This window comes from Hypomesus nipponensis, chromosome 13 (genome assembly GCF_054491055.1).
Source record: "Hypomesus nipponensis isolate SF chromosome 13, ASM5449105v1, whole genome shotgun sequence".
NCBI classification, from domain to species: domain Eukaryota; kingdom Metazoa; phylum Chordata; class Actinopteri; order Osmeriformes; family Osmeridae; genus Hypomesus; species Hypomesus nipponensis.
In genome coordinates, this window is record NC_140373.1 from 13,840,514 (window position 1) to 13,856,021 (window position 15,508).

General features: G+C 40.7%; 1 protein-coding gene across 3 annotated transcripts in view; it reads left to right on the forward strand.

The window, feature by feature from the left end:
• The window catches only part of pald1a (phosphatase domain containing paladin 1a), a 51,968-nt gene extending 37,144 nt beyond the window's left edge, over nt 1–14,824 (forward strand). For all 3 annotated transcript variants that reach the window (XM_084669503.1, XM_084669504.1, XM_084669502.1), the window contains exons 19-20: nt 3,078–3,233; nt 12,772–14,824. In XM_084669503.1, the coding sequence (XP_084525629.1) occupies nt 3,078–3,233; nt 12,772–12,921 (306 nt within the window). In that variant the 3' untranslated portion in view covers nt 12,922–14,824. The remainder of the gene's footprint in view (nt 1–3,077; nt 3,234–12,771) is intronic.
• Nucleotides 14,825–15,508: the final 684 nt, after the last annotated feature.

Here is a 15,508-nt window from a genome sequence, read left to right on the forward strand (position 1 = left end):
TGAGACAAAAAGTAATAATTTACCCTTGATGTGCCTTGCAAATGTATTCCGACGCTTTACCAATTTTGAGATTAGTTTAATACTAGGAAATATGTTTAAAAGGGAAACAGTTTCTCAGTGTATAAACAGAACCTGTTTGTTTACTGATGTCAAACTGAACAGAATGTCATTGTATCATTTGTACTTTGAAAGTTAGTCAGTGGGTCCGAATACTTTTGCAAGACTATGTTCTTTGGGGATTGGGTTATTGAGGAAATTTAGATAGGAATTTAGATATTTTCAATTAAGATGGTATGTGCTATGCTGGCTATGAAATGTAGTAAACAGGTAAGCAATCTAGTTCACACTGTAAATAATCTCAGTGTAACTGACAGCCTAAAGCACTAGTTTTCAAACTTTTTTTCGGCGACCCACATTTTAAAAATGACAAACCATCGCAAAAAATATATATATATTTTTTTTTTCATATTTTAAATCTAAATGTGTTAATTTCTCTTCCTAAAACCTACTAGAGGACACTATTTAAAAGAATATTTTCAAAAATGTCCTCTGGGGGAACATGCCCCCAGACCCCCCTTGTTTTGCTGGGTCACAGGAAAAATAATAGGTTTTATCTAGGGGCTTAGCCCCCCCAAAAGTGGGAACCTAGATTAGCCCCTGGGCTATGAACTGGACTCTGCGTCTTTGCGCAGGCTTGAGATCCCGCCGCCCTCCCTCCCAGATTGTGACCTGGAAGTTGAAAGAAACGATAAGTTGTCGCTGCCGGGAGCCGGCCCGTCACAAACAAACAAACAACACCAAGAGCCAATAGCGCCAATTGCATTCACAGTACTCCTATTGTCATCGTGCACTAAATGTAGAGGGACGTTCACCTTGCTCTCCGTTCGCAGTCTTCCTCGAAATGTTGACGTTGTTGGTAGTGGTGAAGAGGTCTAGTGATGGTGATGTATTTTTGTCTCATTATTTTTCTGCCCCATCCTTATGTTTTTTAGCCTGGTTTTCCATTGTTATTCTTCTCCTGGTACCCCCGATGGCCAGTCTGCTACTGCGGGGCTGTGCCGCAGTGGTGGATTTTAAAGTCATATCATTTTAAATTCTCATGCTGTCAGGGAGCACCCCTAGTTCCCACGGCCTATGTATTTATTTAAACAAGTTTGAAGCTCATGATCTGACCCGATGTTTCTGGTTGGACATGGACCTCTGTTGACGTGTCTGGCTCTGGCACGCGCGTTCTTTTAGTACCTTTCTGAAGCCAGGCTAACGTAATGACTTACAAACTCGGAAACACAACACACTTTTTTAGTTTCTAGGTTTACAGCAGTGAAAAATCTGTTACGCACTTACGCAGGCATCAGACAGCTTTTTCGAACTAGTGTTCGTGGAGAAGCAAACTTCTGATAGGGTGGGCCGACTGCTTGCCTTTACGTGATTCGTCAAGATCTGAGGTAAGTCACATTGTGCTAGTGCCCTCTGGGTAGTGTAGTTTATGTAACGTTAGGGTCATTACCAATCTCTCTGACACTGATGCTTTCTCGGTCAGTGGTGGAGTACCGGTACGACACTTAAGAGTAAAATGTAGAAGTGCCGGTACTGCGTACCGGTGAGTATCGGCCCACTTCGAGCACTGCCCATGACAAAATAATTATGAAAAAGTATTTGCCAACCCAATTTTCATTGGGTCTTCACCCAGACTTTGAAAAACACTTTGAAATGGTCCTCATGTTTGCCTTGTGTCTGCTGTGCAAATGATTTATAACACCAAAGCTCCTGACTCTGTTCTCAAATGACAACCACTCTTGGCAAAATTGGCACTATGGTATTTAGCTGGCGCAATTGGCCCTATTGAATAATTTGGTAAAACTTTGTCATTCCCCAGGCTCATAAGGATTTCGCTCAGTGACATGAGATGGTCAAACTGTCTCAGACCACACAAGATGAATTTTCAAAAATGTCCCAAACTGCCACTTATGTTGAATGATTTATTAATCCAGTTTGACTACGTTCATTATCAACACACTGATGCATTTCAGCCACCGGATTTTCATAGAGCTGTTATCCATACTTTTGGAAAGATACCCCAAAAATACCACAAACGACATGTAGATGCCCTCTCTAATAATGACAGGAATCTGTGTGTGTGTGTGTGTGTGTGTGTGTGTGTGTGTACACAAGTTAGAATGGGTTTAGTTTCCCATGCTCAACTCAAGAACCGGGCACTCTGCAAAGTTCATATTCTGTATAAGTCCTCTTTGTAACCCAATGGAGTGCAGTGCCGCGATTGACGTTGTTTGGATAAGCATTTCAACGTCAAATAATGAAAAACTAATTGGCTGCAGCTTAGCTCGCTCTCTTCACGTCACAGCCCCTTCACTGTAATTGGTCCTCTGACCTGCAGTGAGTTTCCTACGAATACCTCGACTTGAGAGAACCGGCCACTCCGCAAAGTTAATATTTTGCAGGTGTCCTTTTTATTATCCAACGGAATGCTGTAGACTACCATGTTTGAACTAATGCAATTAACAAAGGCATTCACAAGGAAATGAAACTAAGCGTAGTAAGGAAAATAGGGAAATTCTGTTTTGTTATTTAGAAACAAATTTGCTTTTACAACCTACAATCATCTTCTTTCAAAGGAGCTAGCTAGCGAACAGAATGACAATATGAAGTGGATATACTTTCAGTATAGATCAGTGAATTTTGTTACCTAAATTCATGTGTTGACTGATGTCAAATTTGCCAGCACATTACAAATGTACAAGCGCTCATCCTGCAGTGAAATCTTTCAGGAGGGATTGCACTATTAGTCATTAAGATCCTTCACTGAGTTTTAAGTGAAGTGCTGGAGCTTTCACTGCTCAGTTATGTCTGCAGAGTGACAGGTTCACACTTGGGTGGGAAAGCATTGATTATCACATTGTTGACAGTGATATTTGAAAATAGAAAATCACAGTGTACATCATAAATGTCTGGCACTGTGATCTACCATAATATACTGAGTACCACTGTTGGTTTTGTTATGTATAACATTTGTTGAATTCATTCCTGATAGAGACTTCTGTTCTTTTTTTATTCCACAGATCAAAACGGCTAAAACGGAAAAACAGACAGAGCTGTTGCTGTTGAGGAGCTTGCAGTACCTGGAGCGCTACATGTACCTCATCCTCTTCAACACGTACCTGCACCTGGAGAAGAAAGACTCGTGGCAGCGCACCTTCACCTTGTGGATGCAGCAGGTAGGTCATTCTTCCGTTCAACAGTGTCAACCAACTGTATACAACCATTCCTGGAAAAAGACTATATTATTTAAATAAAGCCTGAGTATTGTTGCCAGGCTACCACCAGGCACTTGTTTTTTCTTATTCAGTATATGATTGAGTTTGAGTGCCTCATTTGGTCTTGAATTGATCATAACCAATGCTGTATCAAGCTTGCCTCTGCTTCAGCCTTTAAATGTCCCTTTTCTCTTTTGCAAGAAAACCTTTGGGAAGACTCCACTGGGCACTACACACGCCTTCTTAAAAAAGAGTCACTGAGTCTTTCTTTTGTCTATGGACATTTCTCCAAAGCAATGTATAGGGAGAGTGGTAATTTAAAAGCACTTGGCAAGAAAGTTACTCAATATTCATTGAAATGTGAAGTCAATTTGTTTTTGTAGCATGGAGACATTTGGGACAGTGGAGTGTACAATATTATAATAAGGTAAAACCTGAAACTGCAGATAAAAAAATAGAAAAAAAGTCAATTCCTGACTCCTGCGAATGAAGCCAGTCTTCTGCTGAATATCAATAAACTCATGAAGAGGAAACAAACCCGCTATTACTCACAGTACCACATATGTCAATTACATTATACTCCCCCAGCTGTCATAAGTGTTTGGGTAAAATATAAAAGGCTTTTTGCCTGCGCTCTCCATTGTGCACTCTGTGAACCGTTACCGGAGTTTAATTTGGATTCCCCCCTGGAATTTACAAGCTTATTCTAGTTCTATTGTGGCCTGCTTCTTCACACATTGAACTTCATAACGTCTGGACCCTCTGTTTTTGTTGGTACATTAATCGTTGGAGCTGGTTTGACCAGCTGTGGTTCTACAGTAAAGCATAGAATTTATGGACATTCCTAACATATGGATGGACTCTCCAGTGGATACCCCCCTGCTGGAACGAAGAGCCTATTGTCATGTTTTTCATTAGAGGCAAGCATTTTTAGGATCTGGCTATGCAAATATTGAATCAAACTTACATTTGTATACATGGCTTGAGTTGAGTCTAAAACAGCAGTTAGCCCAAAGCTAGTCCGTGCATCTAAGGGACACGGTAAAGACAGAGACGAAAGAGAGAGACGAAAGAGAGAGAAAACAATTATAGAAAATGAAAAATATTTTTTTTATATAATTATCTAAAAGTAGAAGAAACAAATTAATCGGCTCTGTTACAACTCATCAACACCCTTTTCAATCCCATAAAGATACTGGAATCCACCACAGCAGGAGTGCGTGATAAAAAAGGGGGGGGGGGGAGAGAATGTTCATGCCCAGGGCAATGGCTTGTGTTACCACAGATCACTATGCATATGCAAATCAGCTCAATATCTTTGGTGAAGATAAGAAGTGCAATTTGATAACTTCCACTCTGAGGACTATTAGATATTCCCGAGGCCTGATGCATTTTATGACATGGTATTCACGGTGAGGTTTTGGAAAGCCGAACTTGGATCATTTGCTATGTACAGTCTGTTAGAAATGAGTTAAGAGAATATCCCCTCCATCTTTGCTCCTAGGGGAATAAACTGATCTGCAAAATATTATTTGTCTATGAAAACATTGAATACCAAAATAGACCAGAACAATAGCTATGAAAACAGTTGTTGTAGAAATATGCTAGGTCGGTTGGGGCATATCTTTCCTGTTTTGAATAGGGAATATGTGTGGTGCAGTAGAGTGATTCTAATTGTGAAGTTATGCCCTGTGGAATTCTTTTTTTGTTGAGAAACACTACATCAATACTGCCATGTGTTTTGCCACATGCAGCGACAGATATGTGTCTTGTTAGCTTCATATTAGAGTATTTAATAAGCATGAGCTCAATGGCTTTTTTTCAAAGCATTGTCATCTCCTCGCTATTAGCAATAATGCCTGTATGTTTACAAAGATGCTGTGTAAAACCTGTGTGAACGGTTGCCACGGTGACGATTGCTATCCTGTGGCGTGTTCACTATATCTAGCAGCTTTGAGCCAGGCGCTCAGTCCCCCCGGTTCAATTATTAACCTGACGCCAGTGACCGCGGCAGGGTAATTAGTGACAAGCCCAGAGGCGAGAGGCTGTGATCAAGTGAACATCTCTGTTGGAGTTGAATGGGTGGTTGGGTGGGGGGGGGCTGTGTATGCATTACATAACATGCCATGGGGTGGGTACAGTCTGTCCTGGGTACAGGGTCGGCATTGGATTGGTGGGATCTCAGCCTCCAAAAGGAAACATGGCGATTTTTGTCACTGTTGAAAGCTAGGCAGAGCCTTCAGATCTATGCGAGGTAGTTAAATATCCTCTCTTTTCTTTTTGTTTCTTCATGTTTTACCAACCCAGTTCTGTTTGGTTTTAAATGCCCAAGTGTAAGCAAACAAGGCACTTTGGAGTGCAGTAGTCCGTCCCCTCCGGGCACAGGGCTAGATCCAATACCCAGGTAAAGATGTAAAAACTCTTAAGTAAAGCAGCAGCACCAGTGAGCACCGAACAAATATTGTCAATACAGTCATTAGCCTGCATTGGCTCTGGGGCATGTTGTGTAATCAGAGGGGAGGGGGGATAAAAAACATCACAGGGAATTTGAATTGAGATTGCTGTTTGGCCAACCGCGATGCCGTCCATTACACAATGAGCCGACTTGTGTATGACGCATGCCTTGGATGCTTCCAGAAGGGGCACCCAATCAGTCACTCCAGCTGTTTTGATGTGTGCTACAGAGGCCTCCCTGTCTCATCCTGTACCGGCCTGGTATGTATGGCCGTCCCAGAAAATCTCACTGTGGGAAAAGACCACCGCTCCCCTCCCTCCCCACCCCTCCCCAATGAGTTTTGGTGTATGCAATCTACTCACTGCATGATGAAAGCCAACATGGGCCACCAAACACAGCATCTCATGGTCTTTGGGGCAAACCATTTGATAAAGGGAGGAGGGGATGGATGTGTATTAAGTAATTCAGCATAATTGTGCAACAAAATTATTTAATCTGCATCATTTAATCTCTGAAAATGTCACCTTTGCTGGAGTGGGTCACATGCTTCCCCATTATCCTGAGCCTCTTGTGCTAAGCCCCCTACACCCTTTTTCACGGAATCCTAAAACCCTTGGATTCCCTGAGAACAGATGTGCCTGTCTAGGTTGACTTATCATCGCTGAGAATTTTTCACACATTTCCTATTTGGACAGCTGGACAGTGGATTGGATGATACTGGTTAAGAACCCTGCTCAATGGCACAGAACCAGGGTTTCCTCTGGGAATCGAACCCATAACCCATGTTGGCCCTGCTGCAGGGCTGCTGCAACACCAGAGACATGTGGAGTGGGTTGAAGACTATCACAGATTATAAAGGAAAAAGCCATCAAGCAGAGGTCTCTGTTTCTCTTGCAGAAGAGCTGAACACCTTTTATGCTCGATTTGAGTCTCACACCAGGTCAGAGGTACTGCTGGAGCAAGACAGCTGCCCTCTCCAGGTATCTGTGACTAATGTGTGCAAGTCATTCAGGAGAGTGAATGTGTATAAAGCTCTAGGACCTGACAACATCCCTGGCCATGTTCTCAAGGCCTGTGCTCCTGAACTGGCAGAGGTGTTAACTGACATATTTAACCTCTCCCTGTCCCAGTTTGTCGTCCCCAATAGTTTCAAGAGGGCCACCATCATCCCAGTCCCTAAGAAACCATCTGTGAGCTGTCTCAATGATTACCGCCCTGTCGCACTCACCTCTGTTGTGATTAAATGCTTTGCCACTAACAGCAGCAAAGATCAATATCATGCGTTCTGTAAGCTCTGTCGCATTGATATAGACTTGAGTAGTAGGGGGAAAGGGGCTTTAGAGCGGCATGACGCTACAGAATGACACAAGGATAATGCTAGTTCAGTCAAGACAATGATGTATTACATTTGAGCATTTATTGTTACATGACATGGATATGTAGATTCCCCCGGAGGGAACGAACAGACAGACGGCATGGGGGAGAAAGGGGATGGTGGAGGGCGGCGGCAGCACGGATCATACAACAACCGGAGTGAGTGTGTGCGCATTCGCGTGTCTTTTGTAGACGCCTTATCGGTCGTGGCCCAAGGAATATGCGCTTCTAACATGGGTGTGGTAGTGGGCGGAGGAAAGGAAGGTGGAGTAAGACGCCTTATATCCTCGATGAATGAATGACGCCCGCTGCCCGATTGCCCTGCCTGAACTAGCTGCGCTTACTTCTGCTGGGCACTCTTCCTTAACATTATTTTTTGCTTTCAACACTACAACTGCAGATGATAAAACAACTGCTGCTGAGCCAAATTATTTCATTCTGTGAAACATCACCACTCTTACAGGAGTTTAGAATGCAGTTTAGACTGTTGACTTACTAAATATAGTAAGTCAAGTAATATTATTGTCTTAATTTCATACAAATGCGCAGCACAGTTCCAGGCAACTTTTCTTGACATAAGCAAATAAATGGGCTGCTAGTACCCATTTCGTAATGTTTTCAAATTAAGAAAAATCAGCAAAATTCAATGAAAAAGCTAGTTGTATGAGCCAGGTTCAAGAATATGCATTTTGTTTGGGGGGTAGATAGTTTTGGATATGTTGACGTGAGTTAATAGAATGAAATCAACCAGATGAGCTGAAGTACTCCTCATTGCAATGTGCAATTTGGCGCGAGGCTCAATGTGGGCGATGCTCAATGTTGTTTTTGACCAATGATACCTGACTTGAGGTGGAAGTAACATTCTCATTTGGCAATACTGCATGACTTTAAACGGCCCTCCCTGTCTCCATCTCAGTAACTTTGTTGTTTCATGACTTGGTTTTACGATCCTGGTTTTTACAATTCTTCAATTTACGTTTTTTTTTAAGGAGCCATAATTAGCTTTTTAGTTAATTCCAAGTTTGGTTGCTATAAGTGACGAGTTGCCTCATGTTATAGTCATGTTGAATGCAGTAATCAATAAAGCAATAACTAGCCTATGAATAGGCTACTGTGTGGTTAGGAAATCTAATATGCCCAGAAAGAAAATATGTTAAAATAGCCAGCAGGACAAGTTCTGCCAATAGAATGTATGTCATTGTCTTGCAACTATGTGTAACGGGTGTGAACCTGTGAAACTCACTCCTCAGGTATGTAATGGGCTACCCGCGTCAACGAATAGCTAGCTTTTCTTTGGCGTAGCTGGTAGTGGTCGCGCTTGGCAAGTCAGAGGTTGTGCGTTCGAGCCCAGCGAGTGGCGAACGACGCCTTGTAGTGATGTAAAATCTTAAAATGTAATTGTATATTGGTCAGTATTCCATAACTGAGCCACAGCAAAGTAGGCTTTTTTGCATGTTGGTAACTCGGTTGGAGCAGAATGTCTTATTCTTTTGAGGTAATGGCAGATTGCAACTAGTGTTGGGTCTTGATGTTACTAAGTAACGCTTTACTATAATTAAATTACTTATCCATTGAAAAAGCAAAGTAAGGGAATACTGTTCATTTTTAGGTCATTTAATTACAGTTACTTGTAATGTACTTGCGTTACATACCTACTGTGTCACGAACCCAGTTCGGGGGTTGAGACAAACCAAAGGGAACACATGCACGAGGACTACTACTGTGATGGTTTTATTAAAGAATAACAATGTAACAAAATATCAAAAGTTTGCCACAACTAAAACAATAGTGCGCTGCGGACAGAACGGCCTCCTTCTCACTCTCCCGGCGTCCTTTTAAAGGGGAGGAAACCACCGGGCCCAGGTGTAGCCACTTAATGGCTGAGGAGGCCGTCACAACTGTAAATTAGTCAAACAGTTCTGTATAAATCAATATTGAATTAAAATTTAATTGTATCGCTTTAGGGTAAAAGTGAATGCTGCCTCTTTAAAATCGTTATCTGTAGTGTAGTTGCATGGGAGACGCGAGTTTTTGTTGCATAAGCGCGGGCTCTAGCGGTTTGAAGTGGAAAATTTCGGACTCGGCGGACGCAGATAGCTCTAGCTGTTTTACCAAATGGAGATATTCCAAGTACTTTAGCTTTTTGTCACAGGTTAACAAGAACATTAATGTCAAGTGCAAGCTATGTCCTGGGAACAAAAAACAATACGCGGCTGCGGCTAGTACAGGCAACATACTGAAGCACCTCACAAGGCAGCATCGACACAGTTTTGAGTGATCCATGTTCATCAGAATCAGAAAGGGTTTTAATCGCCATGAAAGTTTGCACAGACTAGGAATATACTTTGGCATTGACAGATAACACCTCAGCAACACCTGTTAAGCAGGCAAAACTTGATTTTACATCGCCAGTGCAGAAAGTGTTTGAAGGTGAGCTTAAAATGTTTTATTGCAAACTAGATTGCAGGAAGAGATGCTACTGCTGCGTACTGTAGAATCATGTGATGTCATGTTTAACTTAAAGTTAAGCTTTTGTGTGATGCACATATTGTTTGCTAACTAAAGATGAAAGAAGGTTACACGCGTTACTAAAATGTTAATTTTTAGTAGGCTATGTTTTAAAAAGGTAAAAGGCTAAACTGTTCCAAGTTTGACTTGTATTTAATTATTGAAAGACTTTCCTTTCTGTTGTCTATCCAGTCAGGGTTTATAGGGATTGTAAGAGTAATGCAAATAGTAATTACAAAAGTAATTTAAATACAGTATTGATGAAGTAATTAGTAATAAATTACTTTTTTGAAGTAACTTACCCAACACTGATTGCAACGGAGCGCACTGTTTCGTTTGAGAATGTTACTTCTGACTCAAGTCAAGTGTCATGTGTCCCCACTAAGTCGTCTAGTTGATTATCTGGTCGATATGCTCTTGGTCGACTAAGATTTTTTTTAGTCGAGCTGCTGTATGGCAGTGTGAGATCTAATTCCCGCTTGTGTCATAATTGCTGAATTTTAAAATGTTCTACAGAAATTGTAGATCATATCATTTCAGACAAATAAAGCAACTAAAAAAATATATAATTTAAAAGAAAAGGTGCTACCATTTTCCCTTTCGTTAATCTGCGCTTTGTTTTGGTTTGGTATTTTGCACACGGCACGAGCACAATTGGCTGCAGAACTACAAACTCTGCCATAGCATACTTTGTCGGTGTTATAAGTCAAAATGGCAAATAAATCTGTGGTATGGCAGCATTTCATTAAAGTACATTTACATTTACTAAGTACCGGGTGACTCAAAAAACGTTGAACGCAAACTCTGCCAACAACGGTTTATTTTTCATAGTTCAACGTCGAATATGATGTAGCCTACCACCTGAAAAACGTAAGTTGGCCAAGCCCTACTTCGCTCATGCTAACGCGCTTGGTTGAAAAATGAATATGCCTATTATAAGAATCAAGTCCAAATCGAATGACCTTATCTTCTCCGGTCAAGACAAATCTTTCTCTGTGGCACCGTTCCCCACTCAGCTTCTACGTAAGTTTGCATGCTGCAAGTTCAGGCAGTGATAAGCATGCTCTGATGATTTGCATGTTAAACAAACAATATTTTTGTTGTAGTACATTGTAAGAGATAATAAATACCATCGGCATTCGGTAACAACAGGACTGGCGATACGAGTCTTATTATTAGTAGGCTATTAGCGACTGAATCTGCGATGTCCAGCAGCCATTGAGTCACATTGCAAAAATGTTTGTACGTTTTCCTTTTTGTGAAAAAAAAAAGCGTATCGAATTTCGATGAGTCGATTTTCAGACGTTTTAGTTGAGTCTTGGTCGACCAAAGAAAATCTTAGTCGGGGACAGCCCTACATTGCAATGAGGGGCTTCTCAACGGCCCGGCATCTAATCAGAAAAGCAATACCACAAACATCCACCGGGGCCTTTGCCTCAAGCCAAGGAGTGAGGGGTGGGGGCTTGGCACGTGCTAGTGAAGCGTATGGTGCGAGGGGTGACCAGAGGACCAATTAGAGTGAAGGTGCTGGGACCAATCAGAGTGAAAGGGCTGGGATGAGATCCCATGATTCCCGTGGTGGCACCTTTGAAATGCTGATCCGAACAATGTCATTGCACAGAAAAGGACACCTGCAAAATGTCTCACTTTGCATAGTGCCCGGTTCTCTAGATAATCATAGGAAACTAACGCGGACACACAAACGCACACAAATAAACAATCAGATTCCTGGAATGTTCTGGCATATGTGTTCATCTCTAACCATGACTAATAACAAAATAAATAAAAGTTAATTAACAGGCATGTCAGGCCTTTTGAGTTCAAATACACAAAATATTTCCTCAGAATGAGCTCCATATATGGAGCAAGGCTGGTTGAAAAACATGCAGAGATTATTTCTCCAACACAACCGATGTCTTAATGTTTTAGTGATGCATGATCTGGGTTGAAGCAGTCAATTTTGCATGGTCAGAGGCTTGGTGACAAAAGTAACCACACTGTGTGGTTTTACATGGTGCCTAGTTACAGTCCTGGCAACTGTGACCATAATCACAGTTTGAATAATAATGATTTCCATACAGCTATTATGCACTTTGTTGTTATCTAATAGTTCTCAAAATGTTTGCCATAGCCACAGGATTGTACAATTCCCATCTTTACTGTTATTCCCATTCTCCATGCGTGCCGGGCTTGACGGAAATACTTTAAATAAACTGTTGCATTAGCAAGATAGCAAGATAAGAAGATCCCATACAGTATAGTCCCTAATTACCTCCAAACATATCCCTGATTATAGCCCTTACGTCAGAACTTTCCCCAAACCAACTTAATCTGCAGTTTTGGGCCACCTAAGAAAATGTGGGTCAAAAACATAGTTTCATTGGGTGAATGGCTTCTAAAGGGGCCTACAGCTGGGTTTTCATCATGACATGCTTTGAAACAGGGCTAGGGATTTATTAAGAAATGTTTCTCGAAAAATTACAGACTGGAATACAGATTTGTTTTCTTTTGAGGATTTGAGTATCCAGTTACAGCGCTGTTCAGGTCTTGTTTCATTTCAGCAGACAGACAGTCTGTGGTATGTTTCCAATACTCTGACCGAAGAATTCAACTGACCGACCAGGAACCAGTTCCTGTTTCTCTGCAAATCGGAAATCCTTCAGGTCCTGCAGAAATGCAGAGCCCTATAAGGGAGAATGATGGGACTAAGTAGCTAGCTGAGTAAACTGAACAAGCTGTGACACCTTTTTAATGAGGAATTTTCTTTTTCTTTTTGGCGAGGCAACTGCCTATATCTGTGGGATTGTCTATGAGTAGTTTATTCTTGGTTTTGGCCAGATGTTGCCTGTTATTCCACAGTACTTCACATCTGTTGTCAATGTTTTGACAGTCATAGTGGGCCATGAATCAGCTTGGCATTGTTAGCCTGCCTCCTGGCCTCTGCTCTGTAGGCATCCTCTTCGAGGAACCTTGTATTTGTCCCTTTTCTTCTACTAATGATTTAAAATCTGGAGAACAGACTTGGAGTGCTAATCTCAAATGGCTATAGTATTCAATGCAAATATTGAATGGGGGGGGGGGGGACTAAAGGTTTATCAAATAAAGTAGCAAGTACCCATTTTGTTCCTAGTTGACAGCTTTTCCCTTTCTGTCCTCCAATAGGTGGCTGCCAGGGCTGGGGTTTATGACCTTCTCAACCAGCTGGGTTTCTCTGAGTTTGAGAATCCCCGGGACACACCTCTGGCCAGGCTGCGCTGTCGCTGGCAACGGCAAAATGTCCAATCACTTCCCTTCAGGGGGGAGTTTATCTGAGAAAAGATCACTGTGAACTGCCAAAAAACTATACAGTTTCTTTTTTTTTTTGGTTGTGAGATTTTAATGTTTTTGTATTTTACTTCTGTATCTTCCAATACAATTTGGTGTTTTTTTTTAACCCACTACCATGGTAAACTTGTTTAATATGATTAGTGATGCCTGTTTTTCTTATGTTTCAGCTTAATAATTGCCAAGTTGCAAGCTGACAGTTGTGCCTTTGCTCTATTTTTGTTTTTTTACTCTATACTCATGATATATAGGATTTCAATCAACTAATGTTGTTTTTAAAATAAATACAAATAATTGACTTGCTGTCTTACGTATATGGATATTGGTATAATCAGTATGCTTTATGTAAAAAAAAAAAGTGTTCAGAACCTTCTCACAGTTCGTTTCTCAAAGTCAAAAACCTTGAGATTTGCATTGCAGGTTGTCATATTCCAGACAATTGGTAGGTCTGTCAGGTCCAAAGTATAAATGTATTCATGGAACACTTTTTTTTCTAATGAAATCAAGTTTCTGTGCGCAGTTACTGACAACAGTCGTCTAGTTATTTGACAAAGTTCATAACGTTTTAATATTTTGAGGTATCAAACATGGCTTGTCCTTTTGTTCAACATTCAAAAGCAGTAACAGATACCGTTATTCACCCTGTCATGAAGAGAAATGTGTTTTTATTTCAAAAATGGAAATTAGCATTGTTAGATATTCTTAGGTCATTGATTTTCATGGATGGCTTTTTAAAGCTGTACTGTATACTAAAGAATTTTGTATCCAAACACTTGTCACTGATGTTTCTTTTTATGTGTCTTGATTATTGGCTTGACTGACTTGACCAAGCACAACTTTTTTGTGTACAATTTAAATGCAGCATTCATGAAGTGAAAACAATTGTTAAGACACTGAGAATAAATCCATTCTTCTGCAGAGATGGATCATTCTTTTTATGTATTTTGCTATTAAACTGCTAAAAACCACCACTATGGACACTTTTAAAGTTGGTGCGAGTAATGTAGAAGTCTTGAAACTGGACAGTGGAAGACTGGAGTCTGCACCCACAGTCTATTGGACTTTCTGTAAAGTGTTTGAGTTTCTGTGACCTCATCAGGTCTGTTGCAAGAATTTAATTATACAGCCTACTGCAAAATCTATGCTAGGAAACTGTCAGTATTGTCAGGTCTATGGTACTGAAATGTACTGGGATTTAAATGCAGATGCCATCAATTGTTGATCAATGTTAATATCATTCACCGTTGGCAAAACGTCTTGGTCATGTACAGAAAGTGGTCACTGAGGACATGAAGGGTTCAATTATAAGTTTGATATTCTTTGTATTTTTATGTTGATTCAAATAACCATTGTCCTCTAATTTATTTACAGAACGTGCTGGTGATTCTTCTTTTCTCAATGGGCATTTTAATAGTCCATATATCCTGTGTTTATTCATAGTCCTTCTAAAAGAATGTCATTAGTGAAAACAACATTTGTTAATGTACTGTACATTCAACATTTTCAGCATTGATCTGTACCGTAGTTTGACAACTTTAACTCCTAGTTTTTCGGTTTTGTTTCAGTTGATCTCATATTTCATCAGCCAATCAAGCAAAGCAAAATGGGTGTGAAAGGATGAAAAGGGGTTTCCTAATTCTGTGATCGCTCCTAAAAACAGTGTAATTACTGCTTTGTCCTTTCACAAATGTCAGGCCTTAAACAACTTATTTTCTGAACATTTCACACAAGACCATTGTATAACACAAACATTTTCATAATGGTAGTATTTGTTCTTGAAATCTAGTATTTTATTTGCACAAACTTTGTTCTGAGAAGTTTATTTCATCCAATTACATTTGTGTCATTGTTGCATTGGTTACTTCAGGCTAAATAAACTATTTGAATGCTTCCGATGGCCGTTCTTGTCCTGGATTTTGAAAACAATTCCATATTTTATCTTACTTTCTTAGCAATTTAGCCGTTTAGTAAGCCTCCTTAAATAACATTCCCAATCTAAGATGTTTCCAAAAAAGTTTTTTGCCACCCCATGCTCTCTTGAGTGTGTGTGGTTTCCACCGTGTACTGTCCAACTAGATTTGGACTTCCTCTGGGCCTGATAGGCCGGAGCCAAATAATTGACCTCTCCCTCTGTTTCCTCTTCCTCCCTCTTCCGGTGTTATCTTATTCCCTCTCTCTACACACTACTAACCTCCCATCCTGATGATCCCACCATCTCTTTACCTTGTGTAAATGCAAATAAAAGATTGTGGTTCTTTGAATTGATGTTCTACCTGTATGTACATATCATGAATTCAAATCAAACATTTTACGTGTCAGGAATTTAATGACATTTCATATGAATGGTTGGATCTATGACTTGTAATTATATTAAGGTGGGATACGCACCCTGTCTCTTGAGAGAGATTTGTTAAAGGATTGTGGTGGCCTGGAAGAGGAACAGGCTGTACAGTCGGCACATCAGAGTGATGCTCCCTTGGCTCTGCTGACCCGCTTTGAAAGGCTGATATCCCAGATCACTTCCCTCTGTAAGTGCATAACAGGCTTATCTGGGAGCACGGAAGTTGTTAGGATT